At 43.5% G+C, this 17,838-nt stretch overlaps 1 protein-coding gene and 1 non-coding gene across 7 annotated transcripts in view; one reads left to right on the top strand and one right to left on the bottom strand.

Annotated features, from left to right (window-relative positions):
• OCLN (occludin) overlaps positions 1-17,838 on the top strand; it is a 46,635-nt gene that overhangs the window by 18,991 nt on the left and 9,806 nt on the right. For all 6 annotated transcript variants that reach the window (XM_032628708.1, XM_032628709.1, XM_032628706.1 and 3 more), the window contains one exon: positions 13,815-13,960. In XM_032628708.1, the coding sequence (XP_032484599.1) occupies positions 13,815-13,960 (146 nt within the window). The remainder of the gene's footprint in view (positions 1-13,814; positions 13,961-17,838) is intronic.
• On the bottom strand, positions 10,231-10,342 carry LOC116752370. The gene has a single exon (XR_004349455.1). It is a non-coding gene; the product is annotated as a U6 spliceosomal RNA (small nuclear RNA).

Raw genomic sequence — 17,838 nt, 5'->3', positions numbered from 1 at the left:
CTGTTTGGATGTTAACCTGGTCCTTTGTAGTCAGTCACTCACTTAAGTTTGTACCAACGTTGTTGTATTTTAAATGTTTAAAGGCTCTTTTAATTAAAGTTGTAGATCTTTATTTTTTCTATTATGTCCTCAAACCCCAGGTTAATTGGTACTTTTTCTGAATTAAAAAAATATGGTTATTTTAATTAAATAATTTTGAAAATACTGTGAAGTATAAAGAAAATTCTGCCATCCTGAGTTACCTTTTTGGTGTATTTTCTTTAATCCTTTCCTCCTCTTCCTACTTCTTATTCTAATTCAGAAGTATGATTATAGTCCTTATCAGTGTAAAATTCTACCTTTTTTGATTTAACATGATATAGGCTTTTTATCTCATTAAATGTTTCTCAAAAACAATTTTGATATTGTTAAAATTTTTTACTGAAGTGTAATGTATATCTATACACACACAGTAAAGTACATTAAATGCACTAATTTAATTGTATGGCTTGGTGAAATTTTACACGTATAAGCCCATTTGTAACCAGCCTCTAAATCAAGATATCATACATTCCAGGGTCTAAGGTTTCCTTATGCCTCTTAGTCAGTATCCCCTAGGGGTTGGTAACTCCTCTTATTCCTATCACATCAATTAGTTTTGCCTATTCTTAAACTTCACATAAATGGAATTACGTCCTGTGTGCTTTTATGTCCACTCAACATAATGCTATAAGATTTATTTATATTGTTGCATTGGTTGGTGTGGTACTGTTTTAATTTTTGTATTTTCTGGCAAGATAAAAGCTTTCTAATTACCCCTTTTTAAAAAGCCTGTGGCCAGGGCTTCCCTGATGGCGCAGTGGTTAAGAATCCGCCTGCCAATGCAGGAGACATGGGTTCAAGCCCTGGCCCGGGAAGATCCCACATGCCGTGGAGCAGCTAAGCCCGTGCACCACAACTACTGAGCCTGTGCTCTAGAGCCCGTGAGCCACAACTACTGAGCCCATGTGCCACAACTACTGAAGCCTGTGCACCTAGAGCCTGTGCTCTCCAACAAGAGGAGCCACTGCCATGAGAAGTCTGCACTGCAACAAAGAGTAACCCCCGCTCACCGCAATTAGAGAAAGCCCACGTGCAGCAACAAAGACCCAACTCAGCCAAAAATAAATAAATAAATAAAATTTAACTAAATAAATAAGTAAAAAGCCTATGGCCAGAATTACAATTTTTTAAAAAAACAGGTTTTCAGGCAGCTTCCCTGCCATCCTTGTGTTTCCATTTGCCCATTTCTGGGTATCTTTCCTCACCCTCTCTCCACACTTGTACGTACTCTTCTTAGTTTCTTATGATTCCTTTCAGTGTTTTATTTTGTGAAAATAAAACCAAAGAAAAATACACTTCCTGCTTTTTTATGCAGAAGTTAGTGTACTGATCATACCATTCTGTCTGCACATCCCCTTTTTACTTTGCAGTGTGTCTTTCCTTACCACTTCATAGCCTCTTTGTGGTATGGATATACTGTGGTTTATGTAATCAATCTTTCATTGTTGGATATATTTATTATTTAATATTATAAACAATGATAGGATTTTAAAAAAGAAAACTTTGTATAACTTGTATATATGTCGGTCTATATATATACTCCTATAGGCTAAATTTTGCGAGTATTACTGAGTCAAGGGGTATGTATATACATACGTCTGTAACTTTGGTAGAGAGTAAGAAATTGCCTTTCAAAGGAGATGTACCAATTTATACAGCCATCAGTGGTGTGTGAAATTCTGGTTCCACACACCTTTTCTAATAACATTCCATTGTAGAGATCTATTTGACCAATCCCTGTTGTTTCATATTAGTTTTTTTCCAATTTTTGACCAGAATAATTATGTAAAATAATTTTCTTACAGTAAGTATGTGGTACTGTTTTTGAAAATGGAGAAAATTGATGTTGAAGGTAACTTAGCTGTTATGTAAATGGAAATCATTTTTAATTTACATGCCTGGGCTCACATAATGTGACAAAGCCAGGACTAGAGCCCTAGTCTAGCATTTCCATGCCAGTGTGCTCTTAGGGAAAGCCTTAGTGATTACATTTTCTCTGTCTCTTTGTTTTTGTTTTTTTTTTTCAGATTGGTTTCAGGTACACAGAAATAAATTATTCCCAATTCTTAGTTCATGACCTTGTTGTCTTTGGTCCATTCATAGCCTTTTTTGTATTTACTGATTTTTTTCATAATGAACACCCATCATCCTACCCAAGAATTACAATACGAGGTCTAAGTTACATTACCCCATGTGTTTTTTACTCTCCCATCCACCTGCTTCTGCCTGCTCCCAGAGGTGACCTGTCTCCAGAGTGACTTCCCTACTTTAATTAGAAAAGACCATGATGTGTTCCTTCCCTTTTCTGTTGCCTTGATTGTATGACTGAAGTGCTTCTCAGTTCTGGGAATGGAACTAATGGTTCCTTTGTAATCAGAGAAGGTACCCTCAGCTGTTTTCACTCTGAGTGGACTTCCTCTCCGTTGCCCTAAGTAGTGTTACTATGTACTGGCCAGAAAACTAGGCCCTGCAGGGTTTTTGTGTTGCTTTAGAGTAGACCCTTCGTTTAGTCTCAGATGAACAGCCCTGTGGGACTGGTAGTCTTCCCCTTTCTTCTACTCTTGCTGTGTAATGCTGTCTTTTCTACTTCTGTCTAATAGAAGCAGTATATCAGGGAGGTGAATACCAGGGTTTGAATTCTAGCTTCATTGCTTTTGCTGTGACTCTAGGTAATCATTTCTGTTATTTTTAACCCACATGTATGTCAAGGAAGTCTAGTTTGGGGAGAATTCCTGGTGGAGGGACAACAGCACTGGACCCTAAAGCTCTGGGTTTGAGTCCTGACTCCAGCATTCTTTGGTAAACAGATTACCCCTTCTGATCCTCAGTTTCCTTATCCATAAAATTGGCTATATTATTTGGTCTGCCTCTCAAGACTAATGTGAGATGCATGTGAGAAAATGAAGAAGACCAGTAATATATGGCTGTCTGCCTTACAGGGATGTTGAAAGGAAGACAGCTGGCTGTGCAGAAAAGAATTTTGGTGTTGCATGAGTCCTAGTTACAGTTGACAAAAACAGAACTTAAGTTAGTATAGGTAAGAAGAGGAATATATCTGCAAGATTTTGTTGATTTTTTTTTTTTTTTTTTTTTTTTTGCGGTACGCGGGCCTCTCACTGCTGTGGCCTCTCCCGTTGCGGAGCACAGGCTCCAGACGCGCAGGCTCAGCGGCCATGGCTCACAGGCTCAGCCGCTCTGCGGCATGTGGGATCTTCCCGGACCGGGGCACGAACCCGCGTCCCCTGCATCGGCAGGCGGACTCTCAACCACTGCGCCACCAGGGAAGCCCTATCTGCAAGATTTTGGGTGGTGATTTATGAAATCCTAGAAAGAGTCGAAACAACTTAGCCACAGAGGTAGGGATGTGGCTGTGTTTCATGAACAGCTAAAATCGGGACTTCAAGTCCATTGGGATCTGCTTTCTCATCTTGACTCCCTCCTGCCTGGTAGGCTTCATTTTCGCATGGAGAAGGGTAGCAGAAAGCAGCTACTTAGAGCTCTGAGTTGTTCATATTAGTGCTTTGAGACTTGCCTGGGGAAGGGGCCCTGATGAATAAGTAGCCTTGGGTCAGGCGGCCATCCTCACACTAATGTGCCCAAGGGCAGGGCCCTTCTCACATAATCCAGCATGTGGCAGTTCCCACAGTTACTGTGTGGGATGGGGAGATGGTTCTAGAGAAACTGCTCTGTGGATAATACTTACTACCTGAATATGAGCTACATGGGTTAATTGTAATTGCCCTTTTATTTGTTATGTGTGTGTCGTCTGACCAGGTTTAAATGCAGAGTGCGATTTGAATAGCTTAGGACGTGTTTCTGAGTAGCTTTCTGAGCCCGCTTCACCCCAGTGCTCTCAGTAGTCTGCTGGCTCTTTCCGGGAGGGTGTCACGCCACTCGGATCCCTTTCTGCCCCTTTGAGCTTGGCCTCACAGAACAGCAGGGGACTGTGGTTTAAGGAGCTGCGTCCTGCCAACACACTGAGAATGCTGGTAGGGGGACTCTTCAGCCAGGAGTGCTGCAGCTGAGTTGGGAGGGGCTGATACCCTTATGCCCATGAAGATGAGTATTTCATGTTAATCTTTGTGTTCAGATCTCTCTTCCCCCACCTGCATTTCCAGAAGGTCATAAGTATAAATATCAAGACATACATCTTCGTTTTCTCTAGAGTGAGTACTTAGAACTGGAGTCTGGCTTTGGAAAAGCACACACCTACGGTAAATATTAAAGAGTTGATTGTAAAATGTGTGTACTCAAGATTAGTTTTTGTTGATACCTGCAGTATTCTGGTGAAATAGTAACTGAAAGTTATGCACTTCAGTTTCAGGTGCTCCTGTGAGTAAGTTTTGGTTTGGCTTTGGTAAAGTGAAAGAAAACAGAATCTGAGAGCAGTCTGGGACCTTAGGGTAAGGTCATCCAGTCTGTCGCAGTGGACTTACACAAAGGAAGCTGAAGACCTGCGAGGTAGACACAGTAGTAAGAAGGAGGCTTGTTGGTGGTGATTTGATGTGTCAGGGCTAGAAGTTTGGACTCTGGTTTCTCAGTGCTCTTTTCAGTATAGTACATCAGGCTGACTTGGGATTGAGCTTCACGTCTTAATTTTGGCAATAAAGTTTTTTAAAAAGTCACAGTAAAAGAAAGGTAGGAACCACCATTTCCTGAGTAGCCATTATAGGCGTAGCCACTTTATACATCTTTACAGTGTGAATATTCTTATACAAGGGGACACTGAGGTTTGCAGAGGGCTTCAGTAATTTGTCTCAAGCCTGATGTACTAACCAGCAGGACAAGTGTTACATTTGCCTTTATAACTTGTATTTTTTTTGGTGTGGTTTTTTTTTTTTTTTCCTTTGAGATCTCTGAGCCTCAGTTTTCTTTGCCAGTAGAATTGGGGGAAATAGTTCATAGTTAATAAAACTATCATTAAAATGAGATAATGTATGTGTAAAGTGCTTATCTCTACCACAAATCAGCATGCCAGTTCTCAGGGAGTGTTTTCTGTCTGTCTCTTAAGTGGCACCTTTTCTTGTTATGCCACATAATTTATGTCAGAAGCAGGAATAAACCAAGTTTGGAGAGAACATGCCATAAACTATTTCTTCATTATTACCAAGTAGTAAATAAAGGTTGTTAAACAAGATCCTGTTTTTAAGTACGAAATGTTTAGATCTAAAAGCTGAGTGTAGGGATTTCCCTGGTGGTGCAGTGGTTAAGAATCCGCCTGCCAATGCAGGGGACGAGTCCACATGCCACAGAGCAACTAAGCCCATGTTGTCACAACTACCGCGCCAGTGCTCTAAAGCCTGAGAGCCACAACTCCTGAGCCTGCGTGCCAGAACTACTGAAGCCCTCATGCCTAGAGCCCGTGCTCTGCAGTGAGAAGCCTGCACACCACCACGAAGAGTAGCCCCTTGCTTGCTGCAACTGGAGAAAGCTCACGTGCAGCAATGAAGACCCAATGCAGCCATAAATAAATACATACATACATACATACATACGTACATACATATTAAGTGTATTATTTAGGTAGCCTATTTCTAGAAGTTTCTAAGGCTTTGACATTGTGATGCAGCATTGTTATAGCATTGTTCCCAACATTTACCTGTCAAGGTAGGAGCTAGTAAGGATGATCAGGCCTGGGTGTAGAGAGGGGTCAGGGTCCTGGACCCCGTCCTTTGTGGTCAGCCTTGGGTAGCTTTTGGTATCCTTGGACTCTGATGAAGGTAATCACTTTGTCTGTTCATTTAATAGGTTTCTCATGTGTAAATGGGGAAAATAAAAGTTTCACCTACAGCATGTATATGCTGATCCTGTAACAATTAAAGGGCTTAGGTCAGGGCCAGCACATAATTTATTAATGCCCAATAAATTTTAGCCAGAGTAATAATTGTTAGTATTTGCAATGATGGCATCAAATAAGGGAGCTTGGGTAAGAGTACCCAAAATATAAATACATTTAATGTTGGTTGCAGTTGTTAAACTATTAATTTTCCTCTTACTTGTAAGCTTGCTGCGAGATAAGAACAAATGTTTTTTTGAAGGGTGTAGGCAGGCTCTGCGTATCATCTCCTTGCACACAGGAACGGGGAACAGGTCCAGGTGGGGCAGGTGACTGGGATCGGGCGGTGGTGGTAATCAGTGTTAGACAGCTGAAGAAACTCGAATAGCTTTCTTATTTTCAACCAGTAAGTACAAGTGTTCTTTAATGTAAGAGCAGTTCCTGTGGGCTGCCGACAATTGGTATACCGGGCTCTCACCCTGGGAAAGGTTTTACTATTATCTGTGGTCTCAGGTGGCATGAAATGGAACAAGAATGGAAGTGTCCTATCCATGGACTGACCCTTCAGAACCCAGCAGCGTGGAGGACGGAAGGCCCTATCTGTCGAGGGCATCCTCGGGGGCTGGTGTAGAGAGTTGTAATGGAAGGTGAGGTAGGATGTGTGCTAGAGCTGGTGAGTGCCTTGTGGCTTTCTGAATGCAGGGATTCCTAGATTTCCAGCACTAAATAGAGTTAATTCTAACTATAGGTATAATGGTCTAAACAGGGCAGTTGTCTGTGACATCGAGGAAAACTGTCCTCCATCAGTGGTTCTCAAACGTTAGCAAGCATCAGAATCACAGGGAGAGCTGGTTAAAACAGCTTGCTGGGCCCACCCGCAGTGTTTCTCGTGCAGTGGATCTGGAATGGGACCTGAGAACTGGCATTTCTGAGTTCCCAGGTGATGTTGATGCTACTGGTCTGGGGAACACACCTTGAGAACCACTGTTCCATAGAGCCAGGCTGCAGCTATAATACTGCAAGCCCAGTGGGATTTGAGTTAAGGTATGCATAAGGTCTCTTCCAGGCATGGCATGCTCAGAAAATGCTGAGGTTGTGTGGAGTACTACAGTAAACTGAAGAGGATTTGGAACCCTAGGTGGTGGCTGGCATGGGCTCTGAGGTGTACTGTGCCTGTGGCACACCTGCTGGGGAGGCTGGCATGAGATACACGAGCGTTAAAATGCAGGCTGGGGCTTCCCTGGTGGTGCAGTGGTTGAGAGTCCGCCTCCCGATGCAGGGGACACGGGTTCGTGCCCCGGTCCGGGAAGATCTCACGTGCCGCAGAGTGGCTGGGCCCGTGAGCCATGGCTGCTGAGCCTTTTTTTTTTTTTTTTTTTTGCGGTACGCGGGCCTCTCACTGTTGTGGCCTCTTCCGTTGCGGAGCACAGGCTCCAGACGTGCAGGCTCAGCGGCCAATGCTCACGGGCCCAGCCGCTCTGCGGCACGCGGGATCCTCCCGGACCGGGGCACGAACCCGCGTCCCCTGCATCGGCAGGCGGACTCTCAACCACTGCGCCACCAGGGAAGCCCCACAATTCAGCTTTGCCTGGTGTATGTTAGTACTTCCCTGTGGGCAGCCTGCGTTCGGATAGGGAACATGGTGTTTGCTAAATCCCCAGAGCCATCTGATCAACGTAAATTGATCAGACTTGCCCAAGCCTGGTCCATGATCTCTTCCTTTGTGGGATTAGTCTGTTTGGGAGCATTTGCCTTCAAGCCACCAAGGGTGGAGAAAAGTCTGAGGGAACTTTCCAGAGGCAGTTTTCAGGCTCTTGTTGGGGGAGCATCTGTGAGTGTAAAATATCAAAACGGGAAAAACGAGTTGGACCACTTAGTGTTTTGAAAACTTGTAGTGCAAGGGCACATGGCCTGGAAGGTGGACCTCGGGTTGTAAAACTGGACATGGTACTTTGAGATGAAGGTCCTCCTCCCTCGGATGTCTGGTATATTTCTCCACTTTAATTACCAAGCAGGAAAACCCCTTCTGTTTGCCTTTTGAGGGTGGTGTTCCTACACTCAGACATAAACAAAAGGAACCCGATGACTAAGCACATACCATAGTAATTTTGTGTCAAAAGCTGCTTTTAGAATGATAGTCCAGTAGGCAAATAAAACTCTTCAAAATGGATTCACATCGTATCTTACTCGGATGTGGTGAGGAGTGAAGGCAATGAGAATAGTTCCTTTTCTTACTGGGAATAGTCAGTGCCCAGATGAGATGGGTACCTCAAGCCATATTTAAATTACTGAGGTATCAGTTTGTTATGCTAGAAACAGCTGAGCTTGGGAGTCAGGTGGACGGGGTTTACATCCCCCCTCTACCCTGTCACCTTCTGTGTGACCTTGAGCAAATTAATTGGACCTTAGAGACTCAGTTTCCTCATTTGAGTATGGAGATAGTCCTATCTCACCGGGCAATGGTGAGGACCAAATGGGGTCAGGTTTTGCCTGACACATGAACTTCCCTCTCATGATGCAGGTCTAGTCTGACTCCCCGTGTTGTGTGAGCTTGGAACTAAGAGCAAAATGGGGCGTGGCTGTCCTCCCTCCCTTTTGCTTGTACTCATTCCAGATGAAGTATGCAGTTGATTTGTGTGGAGAGAAAGGTTTTTCCCAAACTTTGTTTTACAGGGGTGAATTGACCTAAAACATTCTTGACCTTTTTTTATTCCATCCCTGACTTCAAGGAGTCGGGGCGGAGAGGCTGCTTGTGAGTCAGTAGCGTTGATAAGCATGAGCGTGCAGCTCCATCCTGGTCCCAGGGTCGGACGGCTCCGTGCTGACAGGTGTTGGGATGAGAGCTGCCCTGAGTCGCCCTCTTTGTTTTCCCCTTGGCACCCCACAGGGATATACGATGTTTTCATTAATTCTCCAAAGATGGTTAGTTAACAAAGATTTTTTTCACAAGTGACATAGAACACTTCTAATGAGTATAATTAAATTCTGAATAAAAATTTGTCCTCATTATAACTACCTCTTGTGAAGATCTTTTGAAATTATTTCACTTGAATTTATTTCATTTTGACATTTCAGAGACACTTTAGTTCTTTCTTGATTGGAATGTGAATCTTGGTAAAACGTTTCCTGTCCCCTTAAATTAATAATTCCTGGGCTTCCCTGGTGGCACAGTGGTTGAGAGTCCGCCTGCCGATGCAGGGGACACGGGTTCGTGCCCCGGTCCGGTAAGAATCCCACATGCGGTGGAGCGGCTGGGCCCGTGAGCCGTGGCCGCTGAGCCTGCGCGTCCGGAGCCTGTGCTCGGCAGCAGGAGAGGCCACAACAGTGAGAGGCCCGTGTACCGCAAAAAAAAAAAAAAATTCCTACTCCTTAAACATGGTCTGTAAGAGTGCTTGTCCTTTTTGAATTTAGTCTCTAGAGTCTGCCTGTGTCATTCTTTGATTGGTTCAGGGTCTTTTCTCTCCTCTACCTCAGCCCGTCTGTCTTCTCCTGTCTCGTCTTTCCCTTTTATAAAGTCTGTCTGTGCGGCAAGGGTGCCATTAGGGCCAGGAACTCTTCAGGCAGATCCCAGTGAAGAGCGGCCAGCTGGGCGCTGCCGTGTGGATTTCTGTGCGTGTAGTGCCCTTCCGCCCCACGGCTGCCCCCAAACCCCAGCTCCCCCGCCGGAGGGCCTGCGGGTGGGAGCCCCGGATCAGCCCCCCAGGCCCCGAGGCTTCTCTTGGCTTCACAGCAGCAGTTCCAGCGTTTGCTTGACTCTCAAACTTTCCTTTCCCCTCAGTGCTTAGTAGAAGGCGGCAAATCTTCCTGCATTTGTGTTTTTTCACTCTGCTTGCTTCTGCCCCTAATTTCTTAGAGCTAGTTTCAAGTTACTTGAGGAAACCTGTTCACCATTTGCTGTTCAGAATTAAGCCGAGTATTTCTCAGGTTCTAAGTCTTTAAAATTTTACTATAGTTATTAAAATGGTAGGGTTGTTTCGTTGTTGTTTTAAAGAACTTTGGCTACATCATCAGGTATTATGGACTGGCTTGGGATCCTATCAGTAATAACAGTGAGTCTCAAATCCCTTTTCTCATCATAGGAAGTACAGGCTGAGGACTCATAAATTTCTAATACTGGTCCCTCCTCACTGGGGCTTCCCAGCTTCCTCCCACTGTCATTTGAAAGCAGCCAGTTTATACTCACTTTGCATTGGTACCGTGAGAAAAAGTAATATTTTCTTTTGGGAAACGCAAAGCATAAAAGGAAAAAAATGAACTTACTCCTTGTTTTATAAATATATTTTGCTTCTGCCTCCAGACACTTAAGCTCCTTTCGAGGACAAAGGCTGCTTCTTATTCACCTTTGAGTCTGGCTGGGTGTTTTTTTTTTTTTCAAAACTATGTATCACGTCACAGATTTGCATGTCATCCTTGCGCAGGGACCATGCTAATAATTAATCTTCTCCGTATTGTTCTAATTTTAGTGTATGTTCTGCCCAAGCGAGCATGGCCTTGGAATTTTTTGTGCACGTGTATGAAGAAGGTTGAAGTAATGAAAGACCTGTGCTGGAGGGTGAAGTCAGTGTTCGGGCTAGTCTAGTTCTGCTGACTCTAAGAGATAAACATCAGCTCAGAGCAGCTCATCTGATAAGGCGGTTGGATATATACAGTGTAGAAGTAGAACAGTAATAAATGAAGTAACCTTTATGCGGCAGACTCTGGGCTCCTGCTTTGTGCCGGGTACTGGGCTGGGCTTTGAAGACCCATAGAGGAAGGAAGGTAGGAGGCTGCCCAGGGAGGGGCAGTGTATTGGAGCTGAGGCTTTGAAGTATATAAACCACAGCTTACCATTTATTAGGTATGGGTCCTTGGGAAAGTTGTCTAGCACCCTGAGCCCTTGCTTCCCCTTTTCTGAAAAGGGTTTTTTTCTGAAAAAAACCCTGAAAACTGGGTTCACCTCTTGGTGGCTGTTGAGCTGATAGACACAACCAAGCCAAAGATCGGGAGAAGAAAGAATTTATTATTACTTGCAGCAAGTGAGGAGAACACCGGGGATCTTCTCCAAAGCAGTGCCTGTCTGAACAGTGAAATTAGGGAAGTTTTAAGCTAAGGGTACTTGCGTATTCGTGAAGGGGCTTGAGCGGAGGAGAATTCAGCATAGAATTGGGGCAAAGGTCCACAGAGTCCAAGCTTTAGTTGATTGAAGTCAAGAGTGGCACCATCATCATTCCATCCTCCACCTGGGTGGGGGTCCTTAGTACCTGCAGAACTCAAAGATATATTATGATGTGTATCCCTTGAGGAGGAACTAGGACTCTGCCTTATCACTGCACTGTCGTTTGAGTGCCTTTTCCCCGTTCCTGCATTCCTTTGTTCCCTCAAGATCATAAATTACTGAGACCTGTTCAAGGGTGAGCACTGTGGCCAGGCTTAGATCACAAAATGGCTTCTCTTACGTCAAGAAAGCCATTCCTGGGGCTTCCCTGGTGGCGCAGTGGTTGAGAGTCCACCTGCTGATGCAGGGGACGCGGGTTCGTGCCCTGGTCTGGGAAGATCCCACATGCTGCGGAGCGGCTGGGCCCGTGAGCCATGGCCGCTGAGCCTGCGCATCCGGAGCCTGTGCTCCGCAACGGGAGAGGCCACAACAGTGAGAGGCCCGCGTACCGCAAAACAAAAACAAAAACAAAACAACAACAAAAAAGAAAGCCATTCCTGGTTCTGTTTCTCCAGGGACCCCCTAACTTATCTGCTTATAGTATTTCCCTGTAAGGTTGTACCTACTAAATGATCCCTCAGTTCAGTATGTGGCATGCTGTAGCAGGCAGACAGTGGTGGCTTTAAGAGCAGCCCACCGCCCATTGAAGTTAGAGGTGTGGGAGCAGCGTCACCCTGTGCGTAAACAGTCTGTACACACGTGCTCTGCTGGGAGGTTTGTATGCCCAGGTGCTGGCGAGATAGGAGGACAGGGAGGCGCCTCATCCAGCAGGGACGTTTGTGGAAGGCCCCCGGGAGGTAGTGGCACCATCCCTACTTGGTAGTGAGCCAGGACTTGAAGTCCACTTAAGGATTAGCTGGCAAAGAAAGGGGGAAGAACATTCCATTCTGGGCAGTAGGAAGTCTCTGCAAAGACACCCAGACACCTCTTTTGTAAGGTTTTGGTTTCTGGTTTGCCAGGGTCAGTAGGAAATCCATGAGCTCTGCACCCTCTGCTAAATTTGCAAAGAGAAGAGTTAAATGGGTTTTTAAGAAAGGGAGGTCTTTTAAATCTGAAGTCTCCAGAATTAGAATACGCCTTTGGCTTGGCCGGGTATTTGCCTGTGAAGCTTAGTGATGGTGTCAAGTCCTCAGGAATTCAGTAGGTGCCAAGAATGGTTCCCACCCGGCCCCCCCGTGGTGGGATCTGAGCACACTCCCTGGCAACCCACCCCCTGGTTTCCCAGTTGCTGCCAAACTCCACTTTCAGAAGGAAGTGATTCCATTCCTTTCTGACCCATGGGAATATTAAACAATCAAGATTAAATACCTTTATGTACTTCAAGGGATGGGTAGGTAAATATCTTTTGACATGTGATAGTGCAGTGACAGGAAAGGAGCAGGTCACGTTTTAATGCTATGCTAGACGGACAACAGAATGTAAAGTTTGTGTGTGTGTGGCAGGGACATACGCTATGTTGAATCTAATTGTGAAGATTTATAATAGCAAAATAATCCAATTAAAAGTCTGCCATCCCCTTCAAATACTTGTAAAAATTCTTTGTTTAGATCCAATGGCTTTAATTCCAGAAACCAGCATCTTCTGAATCTTTACTGTGTTCATAAAGGCCCTGTGCTAAATGTGATGCCTCGTCATCTCATTTAATTGTCAAAACAACTTAATGAAGCAGGTAGCGTCCCCATTTCTCACAGATGAAGATATTGAGGTTTTCTAGAACTTGTAGTTGGGTAGTTGGCAGATCTGGAGTGAGCCCAGGTAATTGGATGCCATTGTGCTCATCACCAAGCTAAAGCAATCCCATCATCCCTAAGTTTGAAAAGTTGCTCTTTTTCACAGACATAATTTTTAGTGTTTTTTTCTTTTCCCCCCACACCTTAGTTTTATTCCTTGACTTCAAACCAACTCAGTGACTTGTCTGGGCTTAGCAGTTATTATTTTTCTGGCAGAGTAATATGCAATAATGTGAAGATTTTTAGGTGAAATTTAAAGAGTGTTGGACCTACTACATCTGACAGGTAGTGTTAAGACTCTGATTGGCTATGCTTATTAGATACAAAACCTTCTCCCAAAGGTTCTCTGGGAAACCTCTCATGTTAACAAGGCATCATCTCCAACGTGTATTACTTCTTAGAACACGTTCAGAACACATCAGAATGGAATAAGAAAGGTAGAGAGGGAAGGCAGTGGTGCTGTGACTGTAGGCTATTGGTGATAAGAGCCATTGAGAAAGTAAAGGGAGAACAAACAAATCTGTTATTAAAGAACCATAGCAGAAATCAGTTTGAGCTTCTTAGTGTAGTTTTAACATTCCATGTATAGGGTGAATGGATTGAGAAGAATCAATGTTCTTTGTGCTAGGTTAGTGGTTTTCCAAGAGTGGTGCCCAGACAGCAGCATAAGCATTCCCTTAGAACTTGAAAATTCTCATTCTAACTCGGACCTAGGCCGGATAAAATGAGATTAGTCTTCCTAAGATGGGGTGGATAATTATTAAACCTAATCACATCAGGATGAGGATCAGGGAATTTGGATTTTTTTCTTGTTTGTAATTGATTCTGGATTTGTTAAACTAACAATAGCACCATTTCTGTGCTGATTTGACTGTTAACACTGGATAATAACAAGGTAGTCAGATAGGTTAATAATATTTAATGAGCCCGATAAATATTACATAATTTTATATATGATATTTTTCTTTCATTTCTTCCCCCTTTTATGTTACAGGCTAAATAATAACTGAGTCTCTTGGGACTGTTTCCTTAGGTTAAAAACGTTTCTGCAGGCACGCAAGACATGCCTCCTCCCCTTTCTGACTACGGGGAGAGAGTGGACAGCCCCGTGGCCTACTCCTCCAATGGTAAAGTGAACGAGAAGCGACTGTATCCAGAGTCTTCCTATAAAACAACACCGTAAGTAGCGTCTTCCTTCTTTTGCTAGAATGAGTCCGAAAAAGTGAGTATTTGCATGTGTTTATAAATCAGTTGCTGTTTTGTGCCATTTGCAAAAAGAAAAGAAAAAACCCAATAGTTTTCACAAAGGCTGGAGACTGATCTCTGCCTTATAGGTGGAGGCGGAATGTAGTTCTTTCCTATTTCTGGTTTTGAAGTTTAGATGAGGGTGGAAGGGTATTACTGATTGATAGCAGAGCTAAGTGTGGTTCTCAGTCTCTCCTCCTTCCTATAATTATTAGATCTCTTTTGCTAGGGGATGTGAAACTGATAAAACCTCTAGATTTTGTTTTACCCGTGGTGTGAAAAACCTCACAGTGAGTTTCTGGCCTAGAGTAGGTGCCATTCAGGTTATGGAAATAGTATCCCCGTTGTGGTTTTAGGTTACCCTGAAGTCTAAGTCTAATTCACCTTAATGACAAGAGAGAGAGATTGGGGATATTGTTAAGGACTTGGATGTAGTTTGCCTAAGGATGATAAATTAACGTTCCTGTATATAATTCTAGAACTCCAAGTTCCTTCGTAGACCAAAAAAATAAACCTTCCCTTTAGCTAATTTGATCGTTCTAAGTTAAAGGTTTATCTGCTGGGAAATTTTTCTTCAAAGTTTTATCTCCAACCTCCACTGCCACTTAGGGGGCTGAGTTTGTAGAGATCCACTCTGAGTGCATAGTAGTTTGGGTGCCTGGAGCCCCTAAGATGACACCAGCAGGTGAGTTAAGTATGGAATCAGTTTGAAGAGAATAGATTTTATTACCACCCTGGAATGGAATTTGGAAGTAGACTGGCATTCTGCCTTACCCTCTGTATGTTTTATTTTGGTCTTCAGCATCAAGCTTACTTTTGATTTCAGTTGTAAATGATTTGGAGGAAGAGCATTTTCTCTCTTCTCCTTCTCTTTGGATTTTGACAAAAACCAAATCACGTGAGGCTATGAGAGGCAGAGGTACACAGCAGAGATGCAATCCTTGTAAAAGGGTCAAGCTATGATTTGCGTGACTTCCATGCATACAAAATAAATACCTACAATGCATCTTGTGACCAGCTGTGCCTCCAAATTAATTGTAAGGCCTGCAGGGCTTCACAGCGTTCCCACATGCTGTCCCTTGTTATGAGAACTAAGATGTTTTCACAGATTCATTTGGAACAGTTTAAATATCTTACTTATTCTTCAATAAGCCAGTATATTCACGATGTAAAATTTAAAAGGAGCAAAAGGGAATCCCTTTTGTCCCCAGCTGTCTAGTTTCTCTCCCCAGGGGCAGCTAGTGTTACCAATTTCTTTTACATCCTTCCAGGGGTTATTTTTAAGTAAATATGTTGGCCAAATATGATGTTGGTTATTTTTTCCTTTTAAAAGACAATAGCAAAAAAAAAAAAAAAAGACAATAGCATATTAAATGCATTGTTAGCAATATATCTTCGTGATTGTCCATATCAGTATACAGAGTTTACTGATCTGTTTTATAGCTACGTAATATTCCATTAAATGGGTATACTAAAATTAGTTTTATTAATCCCACACTGATGCACACTTTTCCCCAATGTCTTGTTATTACAAACCTCTGCAGAGAATGAACTTGCACATTGCACATCACTTTGCAAATATGTCAGTGTATCTGGAGGAAACATTAAAAGCACAATTGCCAGGTTAAAGGAAATTGCATATTTTATTTTGATAGATGTCGTCAAATTGTACTCCATAAGGGTTGTACCAGTTTGTACTCCAGGAGTACACCCTAGAAGTTTTTTGAAGGCCTGGAAAATGCAAATATGCTGCTTAGTTTTAGAACCCAGCAGAAGGGGAGGATGGGGATGGTGCCAAGGTAAGGGATAACGAATGCAACAGTGTGTGTGTAGTAATGACGGGAGGAGCTTGCGGCCTCTGGTGGGTAGTAGACGTTGTTGATTGTTGTCTGTGGCGGAGCATTGAGCGCTACGGAGGATTCAGTGTACGTCCTCCTGGATGACGAAGGGATGCATGTTAAGTCATAGCCTGTCTTTCTTCAGGTGTTTCTTGAAGGTGTTTAGTAACTCACCAGTGCCTCTCCTTATTATTGTAGTGGATGGAGAAGGAATTAGAATCAGAACGTTGTCTGAGGTCCAGATTAAGAATGAGGTGCCTCAGTACTAAGATGTTTTCCCCCTGAGGCATAACGTACATTCAGTAGAGAGCACTAATCTTGATACACAGCTTGATGAGAGTTCACACATGTGGTCACTGAAGTAACTACCCTTAGACCGAGAGAGAGGCATTTCAAGCACCCCAAAACGTTGTCTTCTCCACGGGTACCCCCCTTTCCCCACCACCACTGTTTTGATGCCTGTCACCATATCAGAGCTCTTATAAAATGGAATCATATGGAAATTATTCTGGTGTCTGGCTCCTTTTGCTCTCACCATAATGTCCTAACCTTCGAATTTTAAGGCAGTTAGAATTAATCCCGGATTAGGAGACAGCAGAATGTAGCTGAAGATAGTTTCTTCTCCACCCTCTCTTAAGTGAATTTGGGAGATAGTAGGTACACTCCCTACTCTCTTTTCCACACTCAGGGTGAATTAACCTTTGTAAATCAAAGAAGTGGAGTGCTGATGCGATGCAGAGCTTTCAGGGCAGGCTGACACCTTAGAGTGCCCAATGAGACCGTTGTCTGGTAGTAGTATTTAGGCTGGTAGGATAATCTGTTGGGGCTTTTACACGGGTTGTAGGAATTCACTGGTTCGCCTAAGGCCCAGAGATGGTGCTAGCTTCGAGCACAGCATGATCCAGGGACTCAGAAGATGTATCAGGGTTCTTGTTGCTATGCTGGTTTTATTCTCAGTACAGCTTCTTTTGTAGCAGGCTAGCCATGCACATTCCTCAGGCTGTCCTGATCTTCTAGCGCCAGATTCGGAGAATGGAATTTACTTTCCCAAAACTTACATATCAAATCTATTGGAAAGATTCTGATTGGTCCTTTTTGGGTCCAGGAAGATGGAGTTCTCTGATTGGCAAGGCTTGGATATTCCCCTCAGTGATGATGGCAGTTTTAAAATACCATGTATATCATGGATGTCATTCTAACAGTCATTCCAACAGTCATGACACTCGTGATCATGCATTTTGTTTCTCCCTCCTCCCTGATACTGGGTGTCCTCAATGAAGAGAATTCTTGTGAATGTCTTTTCAGTTCAGTAATTACCTTGAACCCCTGCCATGTACTGGGCCAGGTGCCCCTGGGAATACGGAGTTCGTGTTCCCATGGAGGTTGCAGTACAACAGGGGCGGAAGGAAGTACACAATAACTACACTGTTGGGGTGAGATAGAGCAGCAAAGGCGTGTGTGTGTGTGTGTGTGTGTGTGTGTGTGTGTGTGTGTGTGTGAGAGAGAGAGAGAGAGCGAGAGAGAGAGAGAAAATAAAGCAAGTTTAAAAAAGAAGGAAGTCAAAAACTACACAAGGGCAGATTTCCGCACCTAGGGGACTGAGTCAGATACTGAGGAAAGTATACAGGTGGTTACTTCTGGCTTGTGCAGATTTTTGAACTAATCAGACTTGTCTCTGAAAGTAGGTTTGAAGGTGACTAAGAGTTCACATATCCCCTAACTGTTAAATTTATATATACTTTTCTTGCCAAGCATTTCGTTTTTAGCTTCCATGCTGTATCAAGTTATTGTTTAGTGTTTGAAAGGGTGTAGGAAGAGGGGAGATGGAAAACTTCTAAGGTGAAGATTTATAATATCAATACCTAATATAAAATTACGGGAGGAGGCCCGCCTTAATATTTTGGGGTTTTTTTCTAATTTCTTTTGCCCTTTAGCATCCTCCCCCTCTGGCCCCCAGCACTTCAAACAAACCCA

Source organism: Phocoena sinus, chromosome 3 (genome assembly GCF_008692025.1).
Source record: "Phocoena sinus isolate mPhoSin1 chromosome 3, mPhoSin1.pri, whole genome shotgun sequence".
In the NCBI taxonomy this organism is placed as follows: domain Eukaryota; kingdom Metazoa; phylum Chordata; class Mammalia; order Artiodactyla; family Phocoenidae; genus Phocoena; species Phocoena sinus.
Note: the sequence above shows the minus strand (reverse complement) of the source record. Positions and strands in the feature narration are given on the sequence as shown.